Source organism: Budorcas taxicolor, chromosome 21, assembly GCF_023091745.1.
Source record: "Budorcas taxicolor isolate Tak-1 chromosome 21, Takin1.1, whole genome shotgun sequence".
Taxonomy (NCBI): domain Eukaryota; kingdom Metazoa; phylum Chordata; class Mammalia; order Artiodactyla; family Bovidae; genus Budorcas; species Budorcas taxicolor.
Window position 1 is genome coordinate 9,289,573 of NC_068930.1, and position 20,717 is coordinate 9,310,289.

The 20,717-nt window shown below is 37.4% G+C and overlaps 1 protein-coding gene across 4 annotated transcripts in view; it reads right to left on the minus strand.

Annotated features, from left to right (window-relative positions):
• The window catches only part of MEF2A (myocyte enhancer factor 2A), a 183,225-nt gene that overhangs the window by 36,792 nt on the left and 125,716 nt on the right, over window positions 1–20,717 (minus strand). For 2 of the 4 annotated variants that reach the window (XM_052659377.1, XM_052659375.1), the window contains exons 4-6: window positions 10,221–10,358; window positions 7,897–8,116; window positions 7,092–7,151 (exon numbers count right to left, since the gene is read on the minus strand). In XM_052659377.1, coding sequence (XP_052515337.1) covers window positions 7,092–7,151; window positions 7,897–8,116; window positions 10,221–10,358 — 418 coding nt within the window. Of the gene's footprint in view, window positions 1–7,091; window positions 7,152–7,896; window positions 8,117–10,220; window positions 10,359–10,423; window positions 10,556–20,717 lie in introns of all 4 variants that reach the window. The other 2 variants (XM_052659379.1, XM_052659376.1) reach the window with 1 other exon arrangement.

The window sequence follows — 20,717 nt, forward strand, 5'->3', positions numbered from 1 at the left end:
ATACGGAGGGTAAGTACTCTGGTAACAAAACAGTTCAGCTAGAAAACAATACCCGAAGATAACTACAAAACGCCATGCATTTGGAATTAGGAAACTGACTTCTAAATAACTATAGATCAAAACAGAGGTTATAATGGAAATTAGAGAATAGAAATTAGAATATATTTTGAATTGAACATTGATACAAATATAACATTTCAATAACTTCTGCTCTTATCTTTATAACTTACTTCTAATTTTCTTTAACTTTTTTGTTCCTACAGAGATACAGGCTTATTTAATTATTTAGCTCAGGGTTTTCCAGCCTTCCTTTTAAAAGACAGATTTCTCTTAAAGCACAACTTTACCTACATCCCACATGGGTTTTATAAGCCTTCTGGAATCTGTTCAGTTCAGTCGCTGGAATCTGTGGCTTGATGTGTTTGTCAGGTTTAGAAAACTCTGTGATTATCTGTTCAAATACTGCTTCTGGCCAATTTTCTCCCTTTTTGCCTACTGGGATTCCAATTTTAACTATGTTACAACTTCTCACTGTACCTTGTAGGTCTTAATCTTCTTTTGAATTATCCATCCTTTAATCTCAAAAATTCTGAATACTGTTCCTGTCTTATCTTTTAATTCACCAATTTTCCCTTTTGCTTTGACTAAATCTCTTACAAAACCCACTTAATAAGTTTTAAACACTATTACATTTTTTAGTTCCAAATGTTCCTTTTTAAAAATGCCAGTTCTCTGGACAAAATTCTTAATCTACTTTTTATTTCCTTGACATAATAAACATTGCTATGTTAAAGTCAAAGTTTGTGCCTAATAATCCCAAACCCTGGAATTTCTAAGAAGTTGGTTCTATTGTCCATTTTTAATGCAGGCTTTTCATTTATTTTGTATTGCTCCTAATTGCGCTTTTAGTTAGTAATTTGCTGGTATGTCAAACAGAAATAATAAGGTCTGGAAGGGTGTTTTATTCTTTTTATTATTATTCTACAGGTACCCAAAATGACAGAATGATCTCAGTTCGTTTCCAAGGCAAACCACTCAATATCACAGTAATCCAAGTCTATGCCCCAATCACTAATGTCGAAGATGAAGTTGAACAATTCTATAAAGACCCACAAGACCTCCTAGAATTAACAACAAACACAACAAAAATGTCCTTTTCATCATAGGGGACCTGGATACCTGGAGTAACAGGCAAATTTGACCTTGGAGTACAAGATGAAGCCGAGCAAAAGCTAACAGAGTTTTGCCAGGAGAACACACTGGTCATAGCAAACACCCTCTTCCAAAACACAAGAGATGACTCTACACATGGACATCACCAGACGGCCAACAGGAATATCAGATAGATCATATTCTTTACAGAAGATGGAGCAGCCCTATACAGTCAGCAGAAACAAGACCTAGAGCTGACTCTGGCTCAGGATCATCAGCTCCTTACTGGAAAATTCAGGCTCCAGCTGAAGGAAGTAGGAAAAACAACTAGCCCACTCAGGTAGGACTTAAATCAAATCCGTTGTACAGTGGAGGTGATGAACAGATTCAAGGGACTAGATCTGGTACACAGAGTGCCTGAAGAACTATTGACAGAGGTTTGTTAACACTGTACAGGAGGTCATGACCAAAACCACCCCCAAGAAAAAGAAATACAAGACGGCAAAGTGGTTGTCTGGGAGCTAAGAAAAGAAGAGCCGCAAAAGACAATGGAGAAATGGAAAGATACCCAACTGAATGCAGAGTTCCAGAGAATAGCAAGAAGAAATAAGAAAGCCTTCTTAAGTGAACAATGCAAAGAAATAGAGGAAAACAGTAGAACTGAAAAGACTAGATCTCTTTTAAGAAAATCGGAGATACCAAGGAATATTTCATGCAAGATAGGCACAATAAAGGACAAAAACAACAAGGACCTAACAGAAGGGATTAACAAGAGGTGGCAAAAATACACAGAATAATGATACAGAAAAGCTCTTAATGACTAAGGTAACCACAATGGCATGATCACTCACCTAGAGCAGGACATCCTGGAGTGTGAAGTCAAGTGGGCCTTAGGAAGCATTACTACAAACAAAGCTGGTGGAGGTGATGGAATTCCAGTTGAGCTATTTCAAATCCTAAAAGATGATGCTGTTAAAGTGCTGCACTCAGTATGCCAGCAAATGTGGAAAACTCAGCAATTCCACAGGACTGGAAAATGTCAGCTTTCATTCCAATCCCAAAGAAAGGCAATGCCAAAGAATGTTCAAATTACCATATAATTGCACTCATTTCAACTGCCAGCGAGATTATGCTCAAAATTCAAGCTAGGCTTCAACAATACCTGAACAGAGACTTCCAGATGTGTAAGCTGAGTTTAGAAAAGGCAGAGGAATCAGAGATTAAATTGCTAACATCCTCTGGATCACAGAAAAAGCAAGGAAACTCCAAACAAAAAAATCTACTTCTGCTTCATTGACTACACAAAAGACTTTGACTGTGTGGATGACAACGGTAATATTCCTGAAGAGATGGGAATATCAGACCACCTGACCTGCCTCTTCAAGAATCTGTACGCAAGTCAAGAAGCAACAGTTAGAACTGGACATGGAACAACAGACTGGTTCCAAATAGGAAAAGAAGTACGTCAAGGTTGTGTTGGAGAAGGCAATGGCAAGCCACTCCAGTACTCTTGCCTAGAAAATCCCATGGATGGAGGAGCCTAGTAGGCTGCAGTCTGTGGGGTTGCTACAAGTTGGACACGACTGAGCGACTTCACTTTCACTTTTCACTTTCATGTTTTGGAGAAGGAAATGGCAATCCACTCCAGTGTTCTTGCCTGGAGCATCCCAGGGACAGGGGAGCCTGGTGGGCTGCCGTCTATGGGGTCACACAGAGTTGGATATGGTTAAAGCGACTTAGCAGCAGCAGCAGCAGCAGCAGCAGCACCAAGGCTGTATATTGTCACCCTGCTTATTTAACTTATATGCAGAGTACATCATGAGAAACGGTGGGCTGGATGAAGCACAAGTTGGAATCAAGATTCCCGGGAGAAATATCAATAACCTCAGATATGCAGATGACACCACCCTTATGGCAGAAAGTGAAGAACTAAAGAGCCTCTTGATGAAAGTGAAAGAGGAGAGTGAAAAAGTTGGCTTAACGCTCAACATTCAGAAAACTAAGGTCATGGCATCCGGTCCCATCACTTCACAGGAAACAGATGGGGAAACAGTGGAAACAGTGGCTGACTGTTTTGGGGGGCTCCAAAATCACTGCAGATGGTGACTGTGGCCATGAAATTAAAAGACACTTGCTCCTTGGAAGAAAAGCTATGACCAACCTAGACAACATATTAAAAAGCAGAGACGTTACTTTGCCAACAAAGGTCGGTCTCAAAGCTATGGTTTTTCCAATAGTCATGTATAGCTGTCAGAGTTGGAATATAAAGAAAGCTGAATGCTGAAGAATTGATGCTTTTGAACTGTGGTGTTGGAAAAGACTCTTGAGAGTCCCTTAGACTGCAAGGAGATCCAGCCAGTCCATCCTAAAGGAAATCAGTCCTGAATATTCATTGGAAGGACTGATGCTGAAGCTGAAACTCCAATACTTTGACCACCTGATTTGAAGAAGTGACTCATAGGAAAAGACCCTGATGCTGGGAAAGACTGAAGGCAGGAGGAGGAGATGACACAGGATGAGACGGTTGGATGGCATCACCAACTGGATGGATATCAGTTTGAGTAGGCTCTGGGAGTTGGTGATGGACAGGGAAGCCTGGCGTGCTGCAGTCCCTCAGGCTGCAAAGAGTTGGACACAACTGAGTGACTGAACTGAACTGAATCCTGCAAGATGATTTTTCATTAGAAAAAAAAAAGGGGGGGTTCTACTGTAACATCACTTTGAATAACCACAGTTTAAAGCATTAGTAAAAATGCTAAACAGGTTAGCATTGTAAAGGCTCTGACATGTCCTACAGTAAAGAAACCTGTTTAGTTTTACTTGGTACAAGGTTTGCCACTCATATAGGTAATTCTTTTCATGTAGTTCCAAGAAACATACTTTGAAAAATGTAGATGAGAAATCATATCCACAATTTTTAATATATTTTCTTCTTAATTTCTCTGGGAATTTAAAATGTTTAATCTTTACATTAAAAAAGGTTTCAGGGATAAAACTGAGTTTAAACTATTTTTCCAAACTACTAAACCAAAACGGCATCATTATAGGCTAAAATACATTTTCTGACTCTTCTTCACAAAAACTAACAATACTTCTACAATACCTATGAGAGACCATTTATTGGGGCGGGGGGTAATTTACAGCAAGAAACAAGTATGCTATAAGTACCACACAAAAATAATAACTTCCATTTGGTATCTGAATTAAGTGATGCAATGTGTCTACTTAGTTGAATCTGAATTCTAAGGTGGTACATGTTAAAAAGCAGTTACAACAAAAACATCATTTAGGATATAAAGCAAACAAGTAGAAAAAGTAGAAATATACCTAGCACAGGTAAAATAGGCATATAAGAGTATGAACCAGTGAGGAATCAAGACATTCAATCTTGATGTGTCATAAGACTGAGGTTATACTGTATTATTGTGTAGTAGCAAATAGACTTTCAAGTAACTCACTAAGCAGTTAAAATATCTTAATACTTAAATTTTAAATTAAAAAAAAATTCATGTTCACTAATTATGATCATTAACATGATTAATTAACACTATTAGCACTAAACATATTAAAACAGTTGCCTATGACTGGGGACTGGGGGTGGGGGAGGAGAAAGGGGACAGGAGTGGAGAAGAAGTGTAAAGGGTAAGTGAATAGCATACTGAGAGATGCTGAGATGACGTGCCATGATTTCAACAGTGTGACTAATGTGACCCTCCAAACCTGAGGGTCTAGAAACAAGCGGAGGAAGCTTACAAAAGAAACATGAATTTAAGAAAGAAATAAAAGTAACAGGATTAGATAATATGTAAAAGGTCAAATTAAGACGATGACAAAATCTGAGTCTGAAATCATCAAATGGAACACAGAAAACTCAGCAGCAAAGTCTAGATTTATAGTTGCATGGCAGATAAGAAACAATAGAGAAAAAGCTTTAGGGAAGTATGGACAGTACAAAAACCAAAAATAAAGCAAGAAGAGAATTAGAAGACTTGTTTGATAGGAAGGAGAATCATGTTTATCAAGCCAAAGGATGAGAAGAAAAAACAAAGGCAAAGGGAAAACACATTAGAAATCTTCAAATAGTTATGAAATAAAAATAATTTTGGAACTGAAACTAAGAACTAATCAAAATTAATATTAAACAAAATAGAAATTATTGATTCTGGCCTTAAGCAGGCTGGAAAGTAGAGAGGAGAGCAAGATGCACAGTGTTGGGAGAATAAAAGCATATAGGAAAACGCAACACAAAAAGAGTATGCTGCTGCTAAGTCACTTCAGTCGTGTCCAACTCTGTGCGACCCCACCGATGTCAGCCCACCAGGCTCGCCCGCCCCTGGGATTCTCCAGGCAAGAACACTGGAGTGGGTTGCCACTTCCTTTCCCAGTACATGAAAGTGAAAAGTGAAAGTGAAGTCGTTCAGTCGTGTCTGACTCTTCGCAACCCCGTGGACCGCAGCCTACCAGGCTCCTCTGTCCATGGGATTTGCCAGGCAAGAGTACTGGAGTGGGGTGCCATTGCCTTTTCCAATAAAAAGAGTATATGGGCATGTAAACAACTAAAATAGAGTTGAGAAAAAATAAACTATGAATATTAGGAAACACAGTTACAAGGACAGCAGTCCTAATGTATAATTGGTAAGAGCTTTATGAATGTCTTCACATTTAATTATCTGTTGAAAAGATCATATAACGGGTCCTATATATTGAGCCCATTAACCAGGTTACTACAGAGGCAGAAACAATTAGGCATTTATTCCTACTTTAGGCCATTATATGTTTTGTAACTCTTATTAAATAATGTGTTTCTTTCTTTCTCATCATTTTAAATTACGTTATTCAATCATCAAAATTTTATTACGGCTGAAAAGTAGAAGTTTCTCAGTCATGTCCAACTCTTTGCGACCCCTATACAGTCCATGGAACTCTCCAGGACAGAATACTGAAGTGGGTAGCCTTTCTGTTCTCCAGGGGATCTTTCCGACCCAGGGATGGAACCTGGGTCTTCCACATTGCAGGCGGATTCTTTACCAGCTGAGTCACAAGGGAAGCAGCTCCTCACATTTTTGGAATAAGTGGGTTGAACATATGTAATAGGGAATTTTTCTATAAGTGGTCTGTTTTCAGATGTCTCTTTGATCACACAGTATCTAAAAACAGAAAGGAATTCCTTCCCTTGCTTTCAGATAAAAATGAAGGTAACTGGGCTTATCATACATGAAGAGACCAACACAACTAAGTCTGATGGTGCCCTAGAATAATAGCTATTCCTGTGACTCTGTGGCATATATGCCATGTTTCTGTAATGTTAAGATCATAATGTATCTTTGCCAGGATTTCAGGGCTGGGCAGACACATTTACGAAATTTTTAAACTGTGAGTCATCTTGGGAGGGGTTCCAAAGCAAAAGAGCCAATCTGGCAGCAACCATGACAAAACGTAAATGCTCCACATGCGACCATCAAAACTGGTCCTCTGGAGACAGACTTCTTAACGAGGCCCACTATTTCTTCCTATGGCAATCTCCCTGAAAACATTTCACATAATTGTAAAATACAGCAGTCTGCTAACAGTCTGACCTTGGTAGGGACAGACACAGAAAGCTTCTCTTTAAGAAACTGTCTTAATGTAAAAATTGTATTAAGGCAATTTAGTCTTTAGAAAAGAACAATGTCTGCTATGAAGGAGGCATTCAATAAATATTTACTGAATGAATAAGTGAATGTAAGGCCAAGGTATGAGAAATAACACAGGGGTATCAAAAACTCTTAAGTATTAGTGAAAGCAATAACTAAACCAATCATAAAGTGCATGGTCTACTCTAGTCATTTATCCCCATATTTTCCTCTTTACTTGGTAGAAACCCTTGTTCGAGGGACAGTATTCCTTATATCCCAGATAAGACAGATGCCAACAAAGTGAGGCAGTAGGACTTCACTCACCCACTGGGCTGCTTCCAGCTCCATCTGGCACTGTGAGGTCTGAAGTGCTCAACATCCCACCTAACAACATTGCAGAGAGAGGAGAGAGGGCAAGAAGTGAATGTGGGCTGATTCTCCTTATCTGAATGAGGATGAACTGACCAGAGGTAACCCTCACTTCATTCCTAAAACACACGAAAATAAAAACTAGCCCGGTCTGAACTAGGCATTATGATGTAGTCAAAACATACAGGCACTCATCTATCAAGCTCTGGACATGTCTGCCGTCTTGTGACTCAATACCAAAGAAGTATATATTGACAAGAATAGGGCAGTGCTAATGAGTGCTATAAAATCTAGGAATAATGGGACAGGAGATAATTGCATTATACACAGAGATGCAGTAAATGCACCTCAAATTTCTGAGTTAATGAACAAATCAGGAGGAAGGGGATGCAGAAAATGCTCTAATTCTAAGTGAGTCTACTTCTCCATTTATTTTTTAACACAACTGGCTCACAATCAATTTTTAACCTTTATGATATCCTAAATAAATTGTCTGCCTGTCTAGGTATGGTGTCCCCATGATATGGAAAGCTTATTTTCCAAAATAGGCGGGTTCTCTATTTGTTCCACAATACCTGTACAATGCTAGCGCCACAGACTTTCAAAAAAAAATACTTTACAATGGGGGCAATTATGTAGTAGTGACTTGCTCATCAAAGCAAGAACATTAAGAGTAGCAGAATAAGAAACTGTTCATATCAGCAATTAGTTTTTTCATTCTTTTAGCTAAAGAATCAGAAGAATAAGTGTCAGTACATACCTGCACTGCCAGTACTTGGTGGTCTCTGAGGAGCTCCAGGGGATACATTTCTATGTAATGTGGCTTGGGGTGGAGAGAGCATGCTTGTATCTGCTAATGCAGAGCTGGCTGCCAAAGACGGGGACACAAGCGAACTCCCTGGGTTAGTGTAAGACAAAGCACTGGGGCTGGTCACAGGGACTGTGACAGACATTGAGAAATTCTGAGGTGGCAGACCGGGCTGTAAATAAAGAACAAGGAAGAGAAGACTGTTAGTTTCATTTTCATCTAATTAAATTTAATAACTTATGCACTTTAATTTGGTAAGGTAACACTAGTTACTAAAAGTAGAGGATGGAGGTAAGTTCTTAAAATAAATTTGCAGGTTTAACTTTCTTTACAATTATATGAGAATGTTTACCATGAACATTTTCAACTTCAATTTTTATACAGTAATACATATATTCTAATATAATATGTACATTATATATTTCAAATATTCATAGAGATGAACATGAAAGGCCAGAACCTGATATTAAAGATGTGCTGTCCAACTTAAAACATTATAAATACATCATTGTTACCAAGAAAGCATAAATTAGCACTTATATACATGAAAATCAGTCTAGTAACATTACACTTCAGCTGGGAAATTCCAAATATAACAAAAGAGAGAAAGGATGTACATGTATTATAAACTTCATACATCAAATCTGCCCTGGTCTGATTTAATTCACTAACCTTCATGGACAAAACTAAAAAAAAAAAGCCAAATTTTATATATGTATATATAACACAATGCAACAAGTGTAATAAAAATGCAAAAAAAAAACTTAAGCAAAATTAACTACTGACAAGTTATCTTTAAATGTATAAAGATTAAATTACAAAGTTATGTTATTTTCCTCCAAAATATACCACGGTCCCTTAAAAACAGTATTTTCTATTTTCCTCTTTCATTTCCTCCATAGGCCACTTATACTTGTTAACCATGATAAATATAACAATCCTCTTTATAATTTGAGAGAAAATAAAAAACTTTCCTCTCCCTACATTTTAAAACAGTGATTTCCAAATTAAGGTAATACTACTAATTCAAAGATGAAAGAGTATAAATAACTAAGTACTTTATTCGATATAGTTTATTTCAGGGAGAAAATTATAACTCATTAAAAGATATAAAACAATAGATACATGATAAAAATTTTTTAAAGGTAAAGCAATTTTATTTATATAAAGTTTTTGCAGCTTCATGTTATCTGCAAGGTCTCCAACATCCATATGAGGTCAAAAGGAATTTTACTTTTTCTGTTGTTATGTTCCCTAAGAAGGATATTACCACAAAAATATCTCCTTAAATCTGTTGTCCATGGGCTTCTTATAGCATCAGACTATTCTGAAGAAATAATCCATAATACATACTTCCGGGCATAGTTTTAAGAGAATTAACTCTGGCAGTGAAATAAATAGCAGTGGCACCAATTTATTCAGGAAGACTACAACACATACACATAGTGTTAGAAAAATTAGATCAAGAATAACTGTCTTAAGCAACTCTTGCCAATGGAGCTTCAGTGAGAACTCTTTGAACTATCAAAAGAGCACTGTTTTACCATTAGATGTGTGAGCATGGAAAATTTTTTAAGTATAACTATTTGTTTTGCAACCAGTTTAAGAACACTGTTTCCTTAAATTAAAATCAAGTCAAGGCGCTCTTCCTTAACACTGACAGTGCAAGAAAAGAATAGGAATTTGGAGGTACTGTCGCCAAGTTGTTTTAGGACACTTACAAAGAGTCAAAAAGTAAGCTACTATTATAGCAACTATATAAAATAATTAAAAACAATTTTGAAGCACCAAATTATGTAATAAAATCTAGCTATTTTATATTTTATAGTCTCAAAATCTAAAATCCATATAATATTTTAAAAGTCATGAGAGGGAGAGGGAAGTCTCAAATGCATCCTTATATTTAAAATCATGGGAATTTAAAGCTGGAAGGGACCTTAAAAAATTTATATGAGCCAATTCATTCACTTTACAGATGAGCAAATTGGAATCTAGAATGTTTAGATGCCCTATTCAAAAGTAAGGAGATAGTAGCAGAGCCCAGATTAGGATGTTTTCTCTTCACTTCTACATTTAAGACACTGAAGATGTACGTACTACTGTTAAGATTTCCGCAATTTTATCTTGACGTTCTATAAATTCAAAAGAAATTTGTACCTCCCCCCTCCCTCCTTCTACTTACTGCTGTCATCACCCACTGTGAAAACAAACAACAAGAGGTGTGGTCAGTCTCTTCATGCACAAGATAAAAGCACAAACCATACTTTAGTACTCACTGCGATTTTATGATTCCGCATCATATTATCAAATTCCTCATTAATTTTTTTATATTTTTCTTCTGTATGTGGAGTTAGCACATAGGAAGTATCAGGGTCTGGGCTGTCGCACCCTCTGTGTTCCTTCTTGTTCAGAGCCTAAATAATGAAGTTAACAAAAAGGATCAACAAATAAAAAGGAGAGGTAAAGTAAAAGTACTTACAGGGCCTCGTTTGAAAATAAAATCACTATCTTCATTTAGTTTGCTGAATCTGTCCTCCGAGAGTGGACTGTGCTCAAAGTAATCGTCAGCATCAGGGCTCTCACAACCATTAAGGCCTTTTTTTCTTAAAGTCTGAAATACAATTGGAAAATTCACACACAAATGATACTAACTTGCCATGAGTCTTTTTTGTAAAAAGTAAGAGAGCACAGACTGAATGAACTGAGTAATACAAGAGCCACTGAAATGGTTTTAAATGATCACAAGTGTACTGTAATTCTTCAAATAAGGTAATCCTTATCATAAGCAAAATTATGTTCCCATTGTACATTAAGAGAAAAGGAGTATTTCCATATTTGGATTCTTCCTTTCCAAACTTCCTAGAGAATATGAAATTACTCACTGTTCTGATAATTACAATCTAAATCTGATTACAGCCTAATCAACATGTCTGACAGGATCAATGAGTATGAGATCCCCAAATATATCAAGATGATACTTTGAGAAGTTATTGCAGCATCTTTATGAAATGAACATTTCAGCAACTTCATCTACTGACATTCCTTTTGGCCTGAGAGTTTATCCCATTCACCAGGAAGAATACGCACGATACCCCAATAATTTCATCCCTAATTTGTTCTTAAATGCTATGATTTTCCTGCCAATGCAGGAGATGTAAGAGATGTGGGTTCAATCCCTGGGTTAGGAAGACTCCCCTGGATGAGGAAATAGCAACACACTCTAGGGCTTCCCTTATAGCCCCGTTGGTAAAGAATCTGCCTGCAATGCAGGAGACCCTGGTTCAATTCCTGGGTCAGGAAGATCCACTGGAGAAAGGATAGGCTACCCACTCCAGTGGGCTTCCCTTCTTGGGCTTCCCTTGTGGCTCAGCTGGTAAAGAATCCGCCTGCAATGCAGGAGACGTGGATTCAATCCCTGGGTTGGGAAGATCCGCTGGAGAAGGGAAAGGCTTCAGTACTCTGGCCTGGAGAATTCCATGGACTACACAGTCCATGGGGTCGCAAAGAGTCGAACAGGACTGAGTGACTTTCACTTTCACGTATTCTTCCCTGGAAGATCCATGGACAGAGGAACCTGGAGTTCTACAGTCCATGTGGTCACAAAGAGTTGGACACGACTGAAGCAACTTAGCATGCACACACATTGATTTTCCTACATAACTCTGAAGCATAAAAACTCAAATACCTATTTATGTATGACAGCAATGACTCTTTCTTACACAGAATGTACATATTACTGACTTCACGAATCTTTAAATTTTGTGATAAAAACTAATTCAGCATGATCTTTCCCACCCTTTGCTCCCTCTTTCTATAGAGCTCCCTCATGGATTAATTAAATCCACTGAATTGACTTTCTGGAGAATTTTCTTGAATGTCCTGGACCATATTGATTATTTTTCTGTTTTCTTACTTAAGCATAAAAATATAGTGAACAGTTTTTTTTTATATTGCATTTTTCTAATTAAAATCACCACAAAATGACTTTAGTTAAAAGACTAGGGCTTACTAATCTATAGAATATTAATTAACTTCCAGAATGTTTAAATTAAAAACAAAATCCTCATCGGTCTTATTATAAAGTAGAATTTTTTTTAAAGTAGATTTTTAAGCTCAACAACTTAGATAGCTTTTAGATTTGCTGATTTTCAAGCCAACCACAGAGAAATTTTCAGATGTTAAAATTTTCCAAGTAGGCATACCAACTTAGCCTAAGAAATGTTTGAACAATAGACTAACACTAGATGAATGCATCTGTAATGCAAATGATTATGTTAACTTAAGGTATATTTTAAATTAATTCATAATAATAGATCTTGGTATCCTTTCAAACATGATTTATAATAACTGTGAATGCTATTTAAATTCTTCTTTTCTTGAAAGTAGTAAAATATAAACACACAATACATTAAGATATGAGAATTTTTTAAAAATTTATCTGGTCTATTTTTACATTTCACTTTGTTCAATATGATGCTTAAAGAATCAGAAGTAATCATTGGGATGTCTAAGTTAACTGCTCAAATTTCTTGGCATGCACTGGGAATCCCACCATAATGCCTCAAACTTCCACCACAACACATCACTAAACATGAGCAGACAGCATCAGTTCAGTTCAGTTCAATTGCTCAGTCATGTCCGACTCTGCAACCCATGAACTGCAGCATGCCAGGCCTCTCTGTCCATCACTGACTCCTGGAGTTCACTCAAATTCTTGTCCATCGAGTCAGTGATACCATCCAGCCTTTTCATCCTCTTCCCCTCATCCTCGTCCCCTTCTCCTCCTGCCCCCAATCTCTCCCAGCATCAGAGTCTTTTCCAGTCAGTCAACTCTTTGCATGAGGTGGCCAAAGGACTGGAGCTTCAGCTTTAGCATCCGTCCTAACGAAGAACACCCAGGACTGATCTCCTTTAGAATGGACTGGTTGGATCTCCTTGCAGTCCAAGGGACTCTCAAGAGTCTTCTCCAACACCACAGTTCAAAAGCATAAATTCGGTGCTCAGCTTTCTTCACAGTCCAACTCTCACATCCATACATGACCACTGGAAAAACCACAGCCTTGACTAGATGGACCTTTGTTGGCAAAGTAATGTCTCTGCTTTTGAATATGCTATCTAGGTTGGTCATAACTTTTCTTCCAAGGAGTAAGCATGTTTTAATTTCATGGCTGCAATCACCATCTGCAGTGATTTTAGAGACCCCAAAAATAAAGTCTGACACTGTTTCCACTGTTTCCCCATCTATTTCCCATGAAGTAATGGGACCAGTTGCCATGATCTTCGTTTTCTGAATGTTGAGCTTTAAGCCAACTTTTTTATTCTCCTCTTTCACTTTCATCAAGAGGCTTTTTAGCTCCTCTTCACTTTCTGCCATAAGGGTGGTGTCATCTGCATATCTGAGGTTATTGATATTTCTCCCAGCAATCTTGATTCCAGCTTGTGCTTCTTCCAGCCCAGCGTTTCTCATGATGTAGTCTGCACAGAAGTTAAATAAGCAGGGTGACAATATACAGCCTTGACATACTCCTTTTCCTATTTGGAAGCAGTCTGTTGTTCCATGTCCAGTTCTAACTGTTGCTTCCTGACCTGCATATAGGTTTCTCAAGAGGCAGATCAGGTGGTCTGGTATTCCCATCTCTTTCAGAATTTTCTACAGTTTACTGTGATCCACAGAGTCAAAGGCTTTGGCATAGTCAATGAAGCAGAAATAGATGTTTTTCTGGAACTCTCTTGCTTTTTCAATGATCCAGCAGATGTTGGCAATTTGATCTCTGGTTCCTCTGCCTTTTCTAAAACCAGCTCGAACATCTGGAAGTTCACGGTTCACATATTGCTGAAGCCTGGCTTGGAGAATTTTGAGCATTGCTTTACTAGCGTGTGAGGCAGCATACGCCACACCTATTTCTCCAAAATTAGCCTCAAGGCTCTAAGTTATATATGTGGGTCTAAGTAATCACTGAACTTTCATGTATACTTAGTCATAAAAAGTCCTGTTGTTTATAACTAAAGGGTGAAGATAAATTCTGCCCTATTCATGGTAGCAAGTTCTGCCTGCCAAAGCTCTGCAACTTGCTATCAGCAATGAAGATGTTAACACTGAGAATACTGGAACACAATGAACTCTCATAACCAACACAGCTACAGAAACAACAAATACAGTAGATGCCTATATACAGATTTTATCATGAAGTTGATTTATTCTATCCTGAAATCTCCAGATATTTCCCCCTCCTGTTCCTATACCTTAAGGCTAGGTAATTCACAGTCTTGCTCTTCTAGTAACAACAATCACCCAAGTGTGTCTCTCTGAACATTTTCAAATTACAGAAGAAAAAGAATATGGCCTTTGTTTAATAATCACACACTTTTATCCTAGAAGAGTAGGGTTAACCCTACTTGTACTAATGAGGAAGAAAAGTGTTCTGGTATCTCCAGTTCTGCAAGCCTTCACTTTAGATGGGGTTCCTGTCATGGTGAGAGAATTCAAGAGGCTGTATCAGCTCTACAGATAAGCTCATGTACCTCTGCTGGATATCCAACTTGGGTTTTATCACTAGAACATGGAGAGTTGTTTTGAGGATCCAACTACCATAAAAAGACCTTTTCTGTCTTCTTTATCAATACACTACAGCATAATATTAAAAGTTTCTCCTGTGTCACTGGTACTAACAAGTGGAATGCTGGTATCTATTAACAAGGCCAGGCAAGGCATATAAGAAACAGGCTAGCTTCAGCTTTCTTAAATACTGCAAGCTAGCCTCAATAAAAACACTTGGAAAATACAACCTGAAAGGTCACCATTAAGGGGAGAGTCTGCTTTTAAGTGGGAACATTCAAGAATATTAGCACTGTGTACTCTTTATAGTTATTACTGATGATAATGTTCCACATTCTTAAGTAAGCAAGATTTTAAAAGTATTTCATTCTTGTACATGTGATTGACAGTTTTTCAGACCATTATGGCAAAACTTAAGGGGAAGACTCTATAGTGCCAGAATAATTTGATATTTTCAGGGGCATACATCACTTAGGTTAATGTATTCTATTTGCTTTTCTTAAATGACTGTATTCTGAAGTATAGATTATGAATTGCTAAAGGGATCAATGGGTGATGAAAAATTAAATTATTAATCAATTTATGCTGTCTTGATACAATCTGTTCTGTGTCTTTATATCAGTGTTCCAAATATATCTAAAGGGTCTAACTAGAAACATTATTTACATGAAATTGTAAAATTAGTGTACCTACAAATTTTATCAATCTATTTCTACAGAAGACAGACATTTTATTTTTGGAGTGTCAGTTAAACACTTTTAAAAACACAAACTTTCTACTTGTCACAACAAAGTTAAACTCTTTAATAGCTTTCCTTTTTGTGATGTTGAGAAATTTTAAATAGGTTTTAAATAATGAATACCCTTAGATAACATTTACCTTCAATACTCATTACATAAAGACAGATTGTAAAAATTTCTTAAAGGGATGAAAAAATAATTGCTAAGTGTCCTTAATTTAAAGCAATGCATCCATTAGGACACATCCTTCCAGGTTATCTGATTCATTGAGGTTTGTGCTGGTCTTTGAGCTCTTTTACAACTCTGCAGAAACAGAAGTTTATTTGTAGAAAGCTGAGAGTAATACAAATAATTACCGTTTATAGACATACAAATAGATGCTGTCTGCAGGTGGTCTTTCCTCATTGAGAAAAGAGGTCAGTTTTGCATCTATGAAGAAAATTCATTTTGCCTTCTTGATGAGTGACAGTCACGTTCAACTCTGAGACCCCATGGACTGCAGCTGGCCAGACTCCTCTCGCCACTGGAATTCTCCAGGCAAGAATACTGGAGTGGGTAGCCATTCCCTTCTCCAGGGGATCTTCCCAGCCCAGCGACTGAATCTGGGTCCCCTGCATTGCAGGCAGATTCTTCACTGTCTGAATCAACAGAAAAGCTTCTAGATGGGCTTATGCACTTGTCTTTGGCTTTACTTTTGGATTTACCTTTAACCAGCTGCAACATTTTTTGTGCTCCCTCAGAAATTAGTAAGTTAAACTCTTGACATGTTCATTATATAGCTGAGAGTCATGATTTTACCTTTCTCTGGAGAAAAAACAAAACCACCTGTTTAACAGTTGTAAGAGTGAAATCACCCTTGACTCATGATTCACAGCAGATCCAAATGCAGGGGAAAGAGTCTGCTCTTTTTAGAACTTAGTACTGGACTGAGTATTGATTTTTAAAAGAAAGAACGATGTGCTATTAAAATTTTTTTAAATATCTGATTACCTAATTAATGACTTATATTAATTTATTATGGTATCAACAATTAAGATAATTATGATCAGAGGATTATCAGATTTCAGTCCTCTTATTCAAGAAATTAAGGAGAATAATCCTTAATTTTTGTGACAATTCATAAATGAAATTATTATTCATACTACAGTATTAAGAGTGTAATCATCTAAAAGTGCAAACCACAGACTCTCTCAAAACAGGGTTCCTTCTCCATCTGAAGCTTACGAGGGCCAAAGTAAAATTTAAGCTATTGGGGAAAGAGTAGGTAGTGTTTTGACTATAAGCATTTCCAGGGAGAAGGAATCCCTATAATGTATCTAAACTTTCCAAACAGGATATACCTAAATCAAACTTACAAGTAAAAGGATGTTTTCTTCTCATTTTTGGTATTAATTAAATCAGTTTTGTTGAAATGAAGAGTAACTTGAAGCTCACTTTATAGTTGGATGAGAGTAATGATTTTATACCTTCTTCCAAATCTATTCTGAAACTTTGAAAAACTAGACACCCAACAAATGCACATTTTCATTTGGATATTTGGCTAATATCACTACTTCAATTTAATCAAGATGGAATTTCTTATCTTTTATCAAGTATCAACAGATCTCCTCTTTGGACTTAGCTATGTCTAGTCAACACAGCAAGCAATCTTGCTGTTCACTTTGCTCCCTCCCCACATTAACATGGAATTCCAAATTTTGTAGATATATTATTCCATTTCTACTGCCTCCATACTCATGCAGGCCTGTGCTGCTTTATACCTGGACTCTTACTATACCTTCCTTCACTTCTCTTTCTTCTAATTTGTCCCATAAATTGTTACAGATTCAGTTCTCTTCCATATCACTTTGTATTTGTCCCCCTTGTTTTAAATATTTGATGGCTCTCAGTGATCTAAAAGCAGTACTCTCTCAACTTTTTAGATTATCCCACCCCACCTGTAAACATATTTCATGAACAGCCCCCAATATATGCATACACTGAAAAAATTATAAGCATGAATGACTGTCAATATTCTAAAACAGTAACAAACAAATCTTGGGATAAAATATAATTTCTATTATTTTCTCCCTGAACCGCAGTAGTTTTATACATCTTACATCCCTCCTGAAATAATAAACGTGGAGTACAAAATCAAAATTCCTTAGCCTGACTCCAAGTTACTTAAAAGCTTTTTCCTTTCCCATTTTTATGCTCCCTGAAACTTCTGACCCAGCCAGAGTAGTCAAAATTATTGTCCTCCTTACAGTCATAAAAATCCCTCACTGATGTTACCCCACTTGCTTGAAACCCTGTCTTCTCTCTTACCTGTGTGACTATCTTATAGCTCACTGTGGCCTAGTTTGAACTGCATTTTTCCATGAAACCTTCTTTCCCCACTGCTCCATATGCTGAAATTGTAAGAGCACTTACTCTTTAGAGCATTCATGTAACATATGCAACATTGTATTTACTTCAGTGCAGTCCAGTGGATCAGTCGTGTCTGACTCTTTGCGACCCCATGAATCGCAGCACGCCAGGCCTCCCTGTCCATCACCATCTCCCGGAGTTCACTCAGACTCACGTCCATCGAGTCAGTGATGCCATCCAGCCATCTCATCCTCAGTCGTCCCCTTCTTCTCCTGCACCCAATCCCTCCCAGCATCAGAGTCTTTTCCAATGAGTCAACTCTTCGCATGAGGTGACCAAAGTACTGGAGTTTCAGCTTTAGCATCATTCCTTCCAAAGAAATCCCAGGGTTGATCTCCTTCAGAATGGACTGGTTGGATCTCCTTGCAGTCCAAGGGACTCTCAAGAGTCTTCTCCAACACCACAGTTCAAAAGCATCAATTCTTTGGCACTCAGCTTTCTTCAAAGTCCAACTCTCACATCCATACATGACCACAGGAAAAACCATAGCCTTGACTAGGCAGACCTTAGTCAGCAAAGTAATGTCTCTGCTTCTGAATATACTATCTAGGTTGGTCATAACTTTTCTTCCAAGGAGTAAGCGTCTTTTTGTTTCATGGCTGCAGTCACCATCTGCAGTGATTTTGAAGCCCCCCAAAATAAAGTCTGACACTGTTTCCACTGTTTCCCCATCTATTTCCCATGAAGAGACGGGACCGGATGCCATGATCTTCGTTTTCTGAATGCTGAGCTTTAAGCCAACTTTTTCGCTCTCCTCTTTCACTTTCATCAAGAGGCTTTCTAGTTCCTCTTCACTTTCTGCCATAAGGGTGGTGTCATCTGCATATCTGAGGTTATTGATATTTCTCCCAACAATCTTGAGTCCAGCTTGTGCTTCTTCCAGTCCAGTGTTTCTCATGATGTACTCTGCATAGAAGTTAAATAAGCAGGGTGACAATACACAGCCTTGACGTACTCCTTTTCCTATTTGGAACCAGTCTGTTGTTCCATGTCCAGTTCTGTTTCCTGGCCTGCATACAGATTTCTCAAGAGGCAGGTTAGGTGGTCTGGTATTCCCATCTCTTTCAGAATTTTCCACAGTTTATTGTGATCCACACAGTCAAAGGCTTTGAGATAGTCAATAAAGAAGAAATAGATGTTTTTCAGGAACTCTCTTGCTTTTTTTCCCTGTATTCTTCAACTAATGTATGAATTTTCAGACTGAAGTATAGACTGCTTTACATTTTCAGAGTCTAGACAAACAAGGTGCCACACACATATGAAATAGGTATTTATTAATACCTGCACAATAAAAAAAAAAACACGTAGCAAAGGAGAGACCAGGATGATGTGATGTTACTTCAGATGTTTTCTAAAACATAAAGTTATGAATTTGTTATATTTAAGCAATAATATAAGGCAATTCAGAGACGTTAATTTGTACTAGGTCGATCCACAGAAATTGTTGACAGCTGACTGCATTTGAATCACAAAAATACAATTTTATAACTATAATTTCGTATGCAAGTTCAACTAATAACAATCTAGACTCTGAAAGCTTCTGGGATGCTCTCCAGTGGGCTTCTGGATACGAAAGATTAGAACTGATAGTGCAAGAAGACCTCTCATTTTAAGTGTACATTTAGCTATAATCAACTAACAGCCAAAAGTTCTTATTTTGGAACTTAGTTGAACAAAGACGGCTGAAGAATAAACCAAGAGGTCTAAAAATCAAAAGTCATACTTTTCTTAAATAAGAGAAACTCCATGTCATCTACAGAGGATCAACCCTGTTAAAAAAATTATGTTAGCACTGAGACAAAGGTCCACAGTTCACTAAATCTTTTATACTACTGAGAAAGCATCAGCAAGACAGTATCATAACTTAAGTTTCTTTAAAATTTGGGAATTATGTTCTGGTTACAAAAATGGCTAATTGTATAAGAACCTAGAATATCAATTAGTTTTACATGAAGACCATCAGTTGTGCCTTCAGGAGAGTCATCTTGCACACTAGCCATGGTGGCAGAGATGAGGGACTATGGAAACTTTGAGACAGAGTTCCTCTTCAGGCCTTAAGGAAGCCAGGCATTCCTTTCAGACTTGGATGCCATCTGCCTATATTTTTCCAATAAATTCTTCTTTAGTTAGAGTCACTTCAAATGAATTCCTATTCTTTATAATCAAAGAACCTTTATGAAAAAAAACTGTCACAATTCTTTGAGTCATTAGTTAATAGTCTCCTTACCTAAGTCATCTAAGTCTCCTAAGCAAGCCTGGCTAATGCCTCCATAACTGAGAGCAGAAAAGATCCCAAACTTGGAAAAGCTGACTCAAATTATGGTATGGTATATACACCAACAAAGATCTTTGAAGTCACATATTCTACTGTTCTACTTATAAAGTATTCACAACCTCATCTTTCAAGTTCAAAGAAACAGTTTTAGAATTCTGGGTATATAAAACACTGTTTGGCTGGCCCTGAACATTTGCTTGTCACTTTCTGGTTTACATTACTAAATCTGTTGGTGAAACTGAAGTCAAGTGAAGTCGCTCAGTCGTGTCCAACTCTTTGCGACCCCATGGACTGTAGCCTGCCAGGTTCCTCTGCCCATGAGATTCTCCAGGCAAGAATACTGGAGTGGGTTACCATTTCCTTCTCCAGGGGATCTTCCCTACCCAGGGATCGAACCCGGGTCTCCCACATTGGAGGCAGACGCTTTAACCTCTGAGCCACCAAGGAAGCCCACTGAAGACAGCAAGAATAAGGGAAGAGTAGAAAGGAGATAGAAACCAGGAAAAAGAAACCTGAGGAGGCAAGAACAATGCTGTTTTAGACTTTTTTCTGGATATCTCAGGTTTTTTTTAAAAACAATAAACAGAAACATATTTCAAAAAGGATTATAAATTAGGCAGAGGCAGCTAATTTTAAACAGATTTCCTTTTGCTTATATACTTTCATCAGCAAAAAAATAAATTTAAAATTTCAAACATAATAAAAATAACATTTATTCTCCATGGAAATTATATATACAATGCAGATATATATAAAATATATATGCCTTAATATATATATATATATATATATA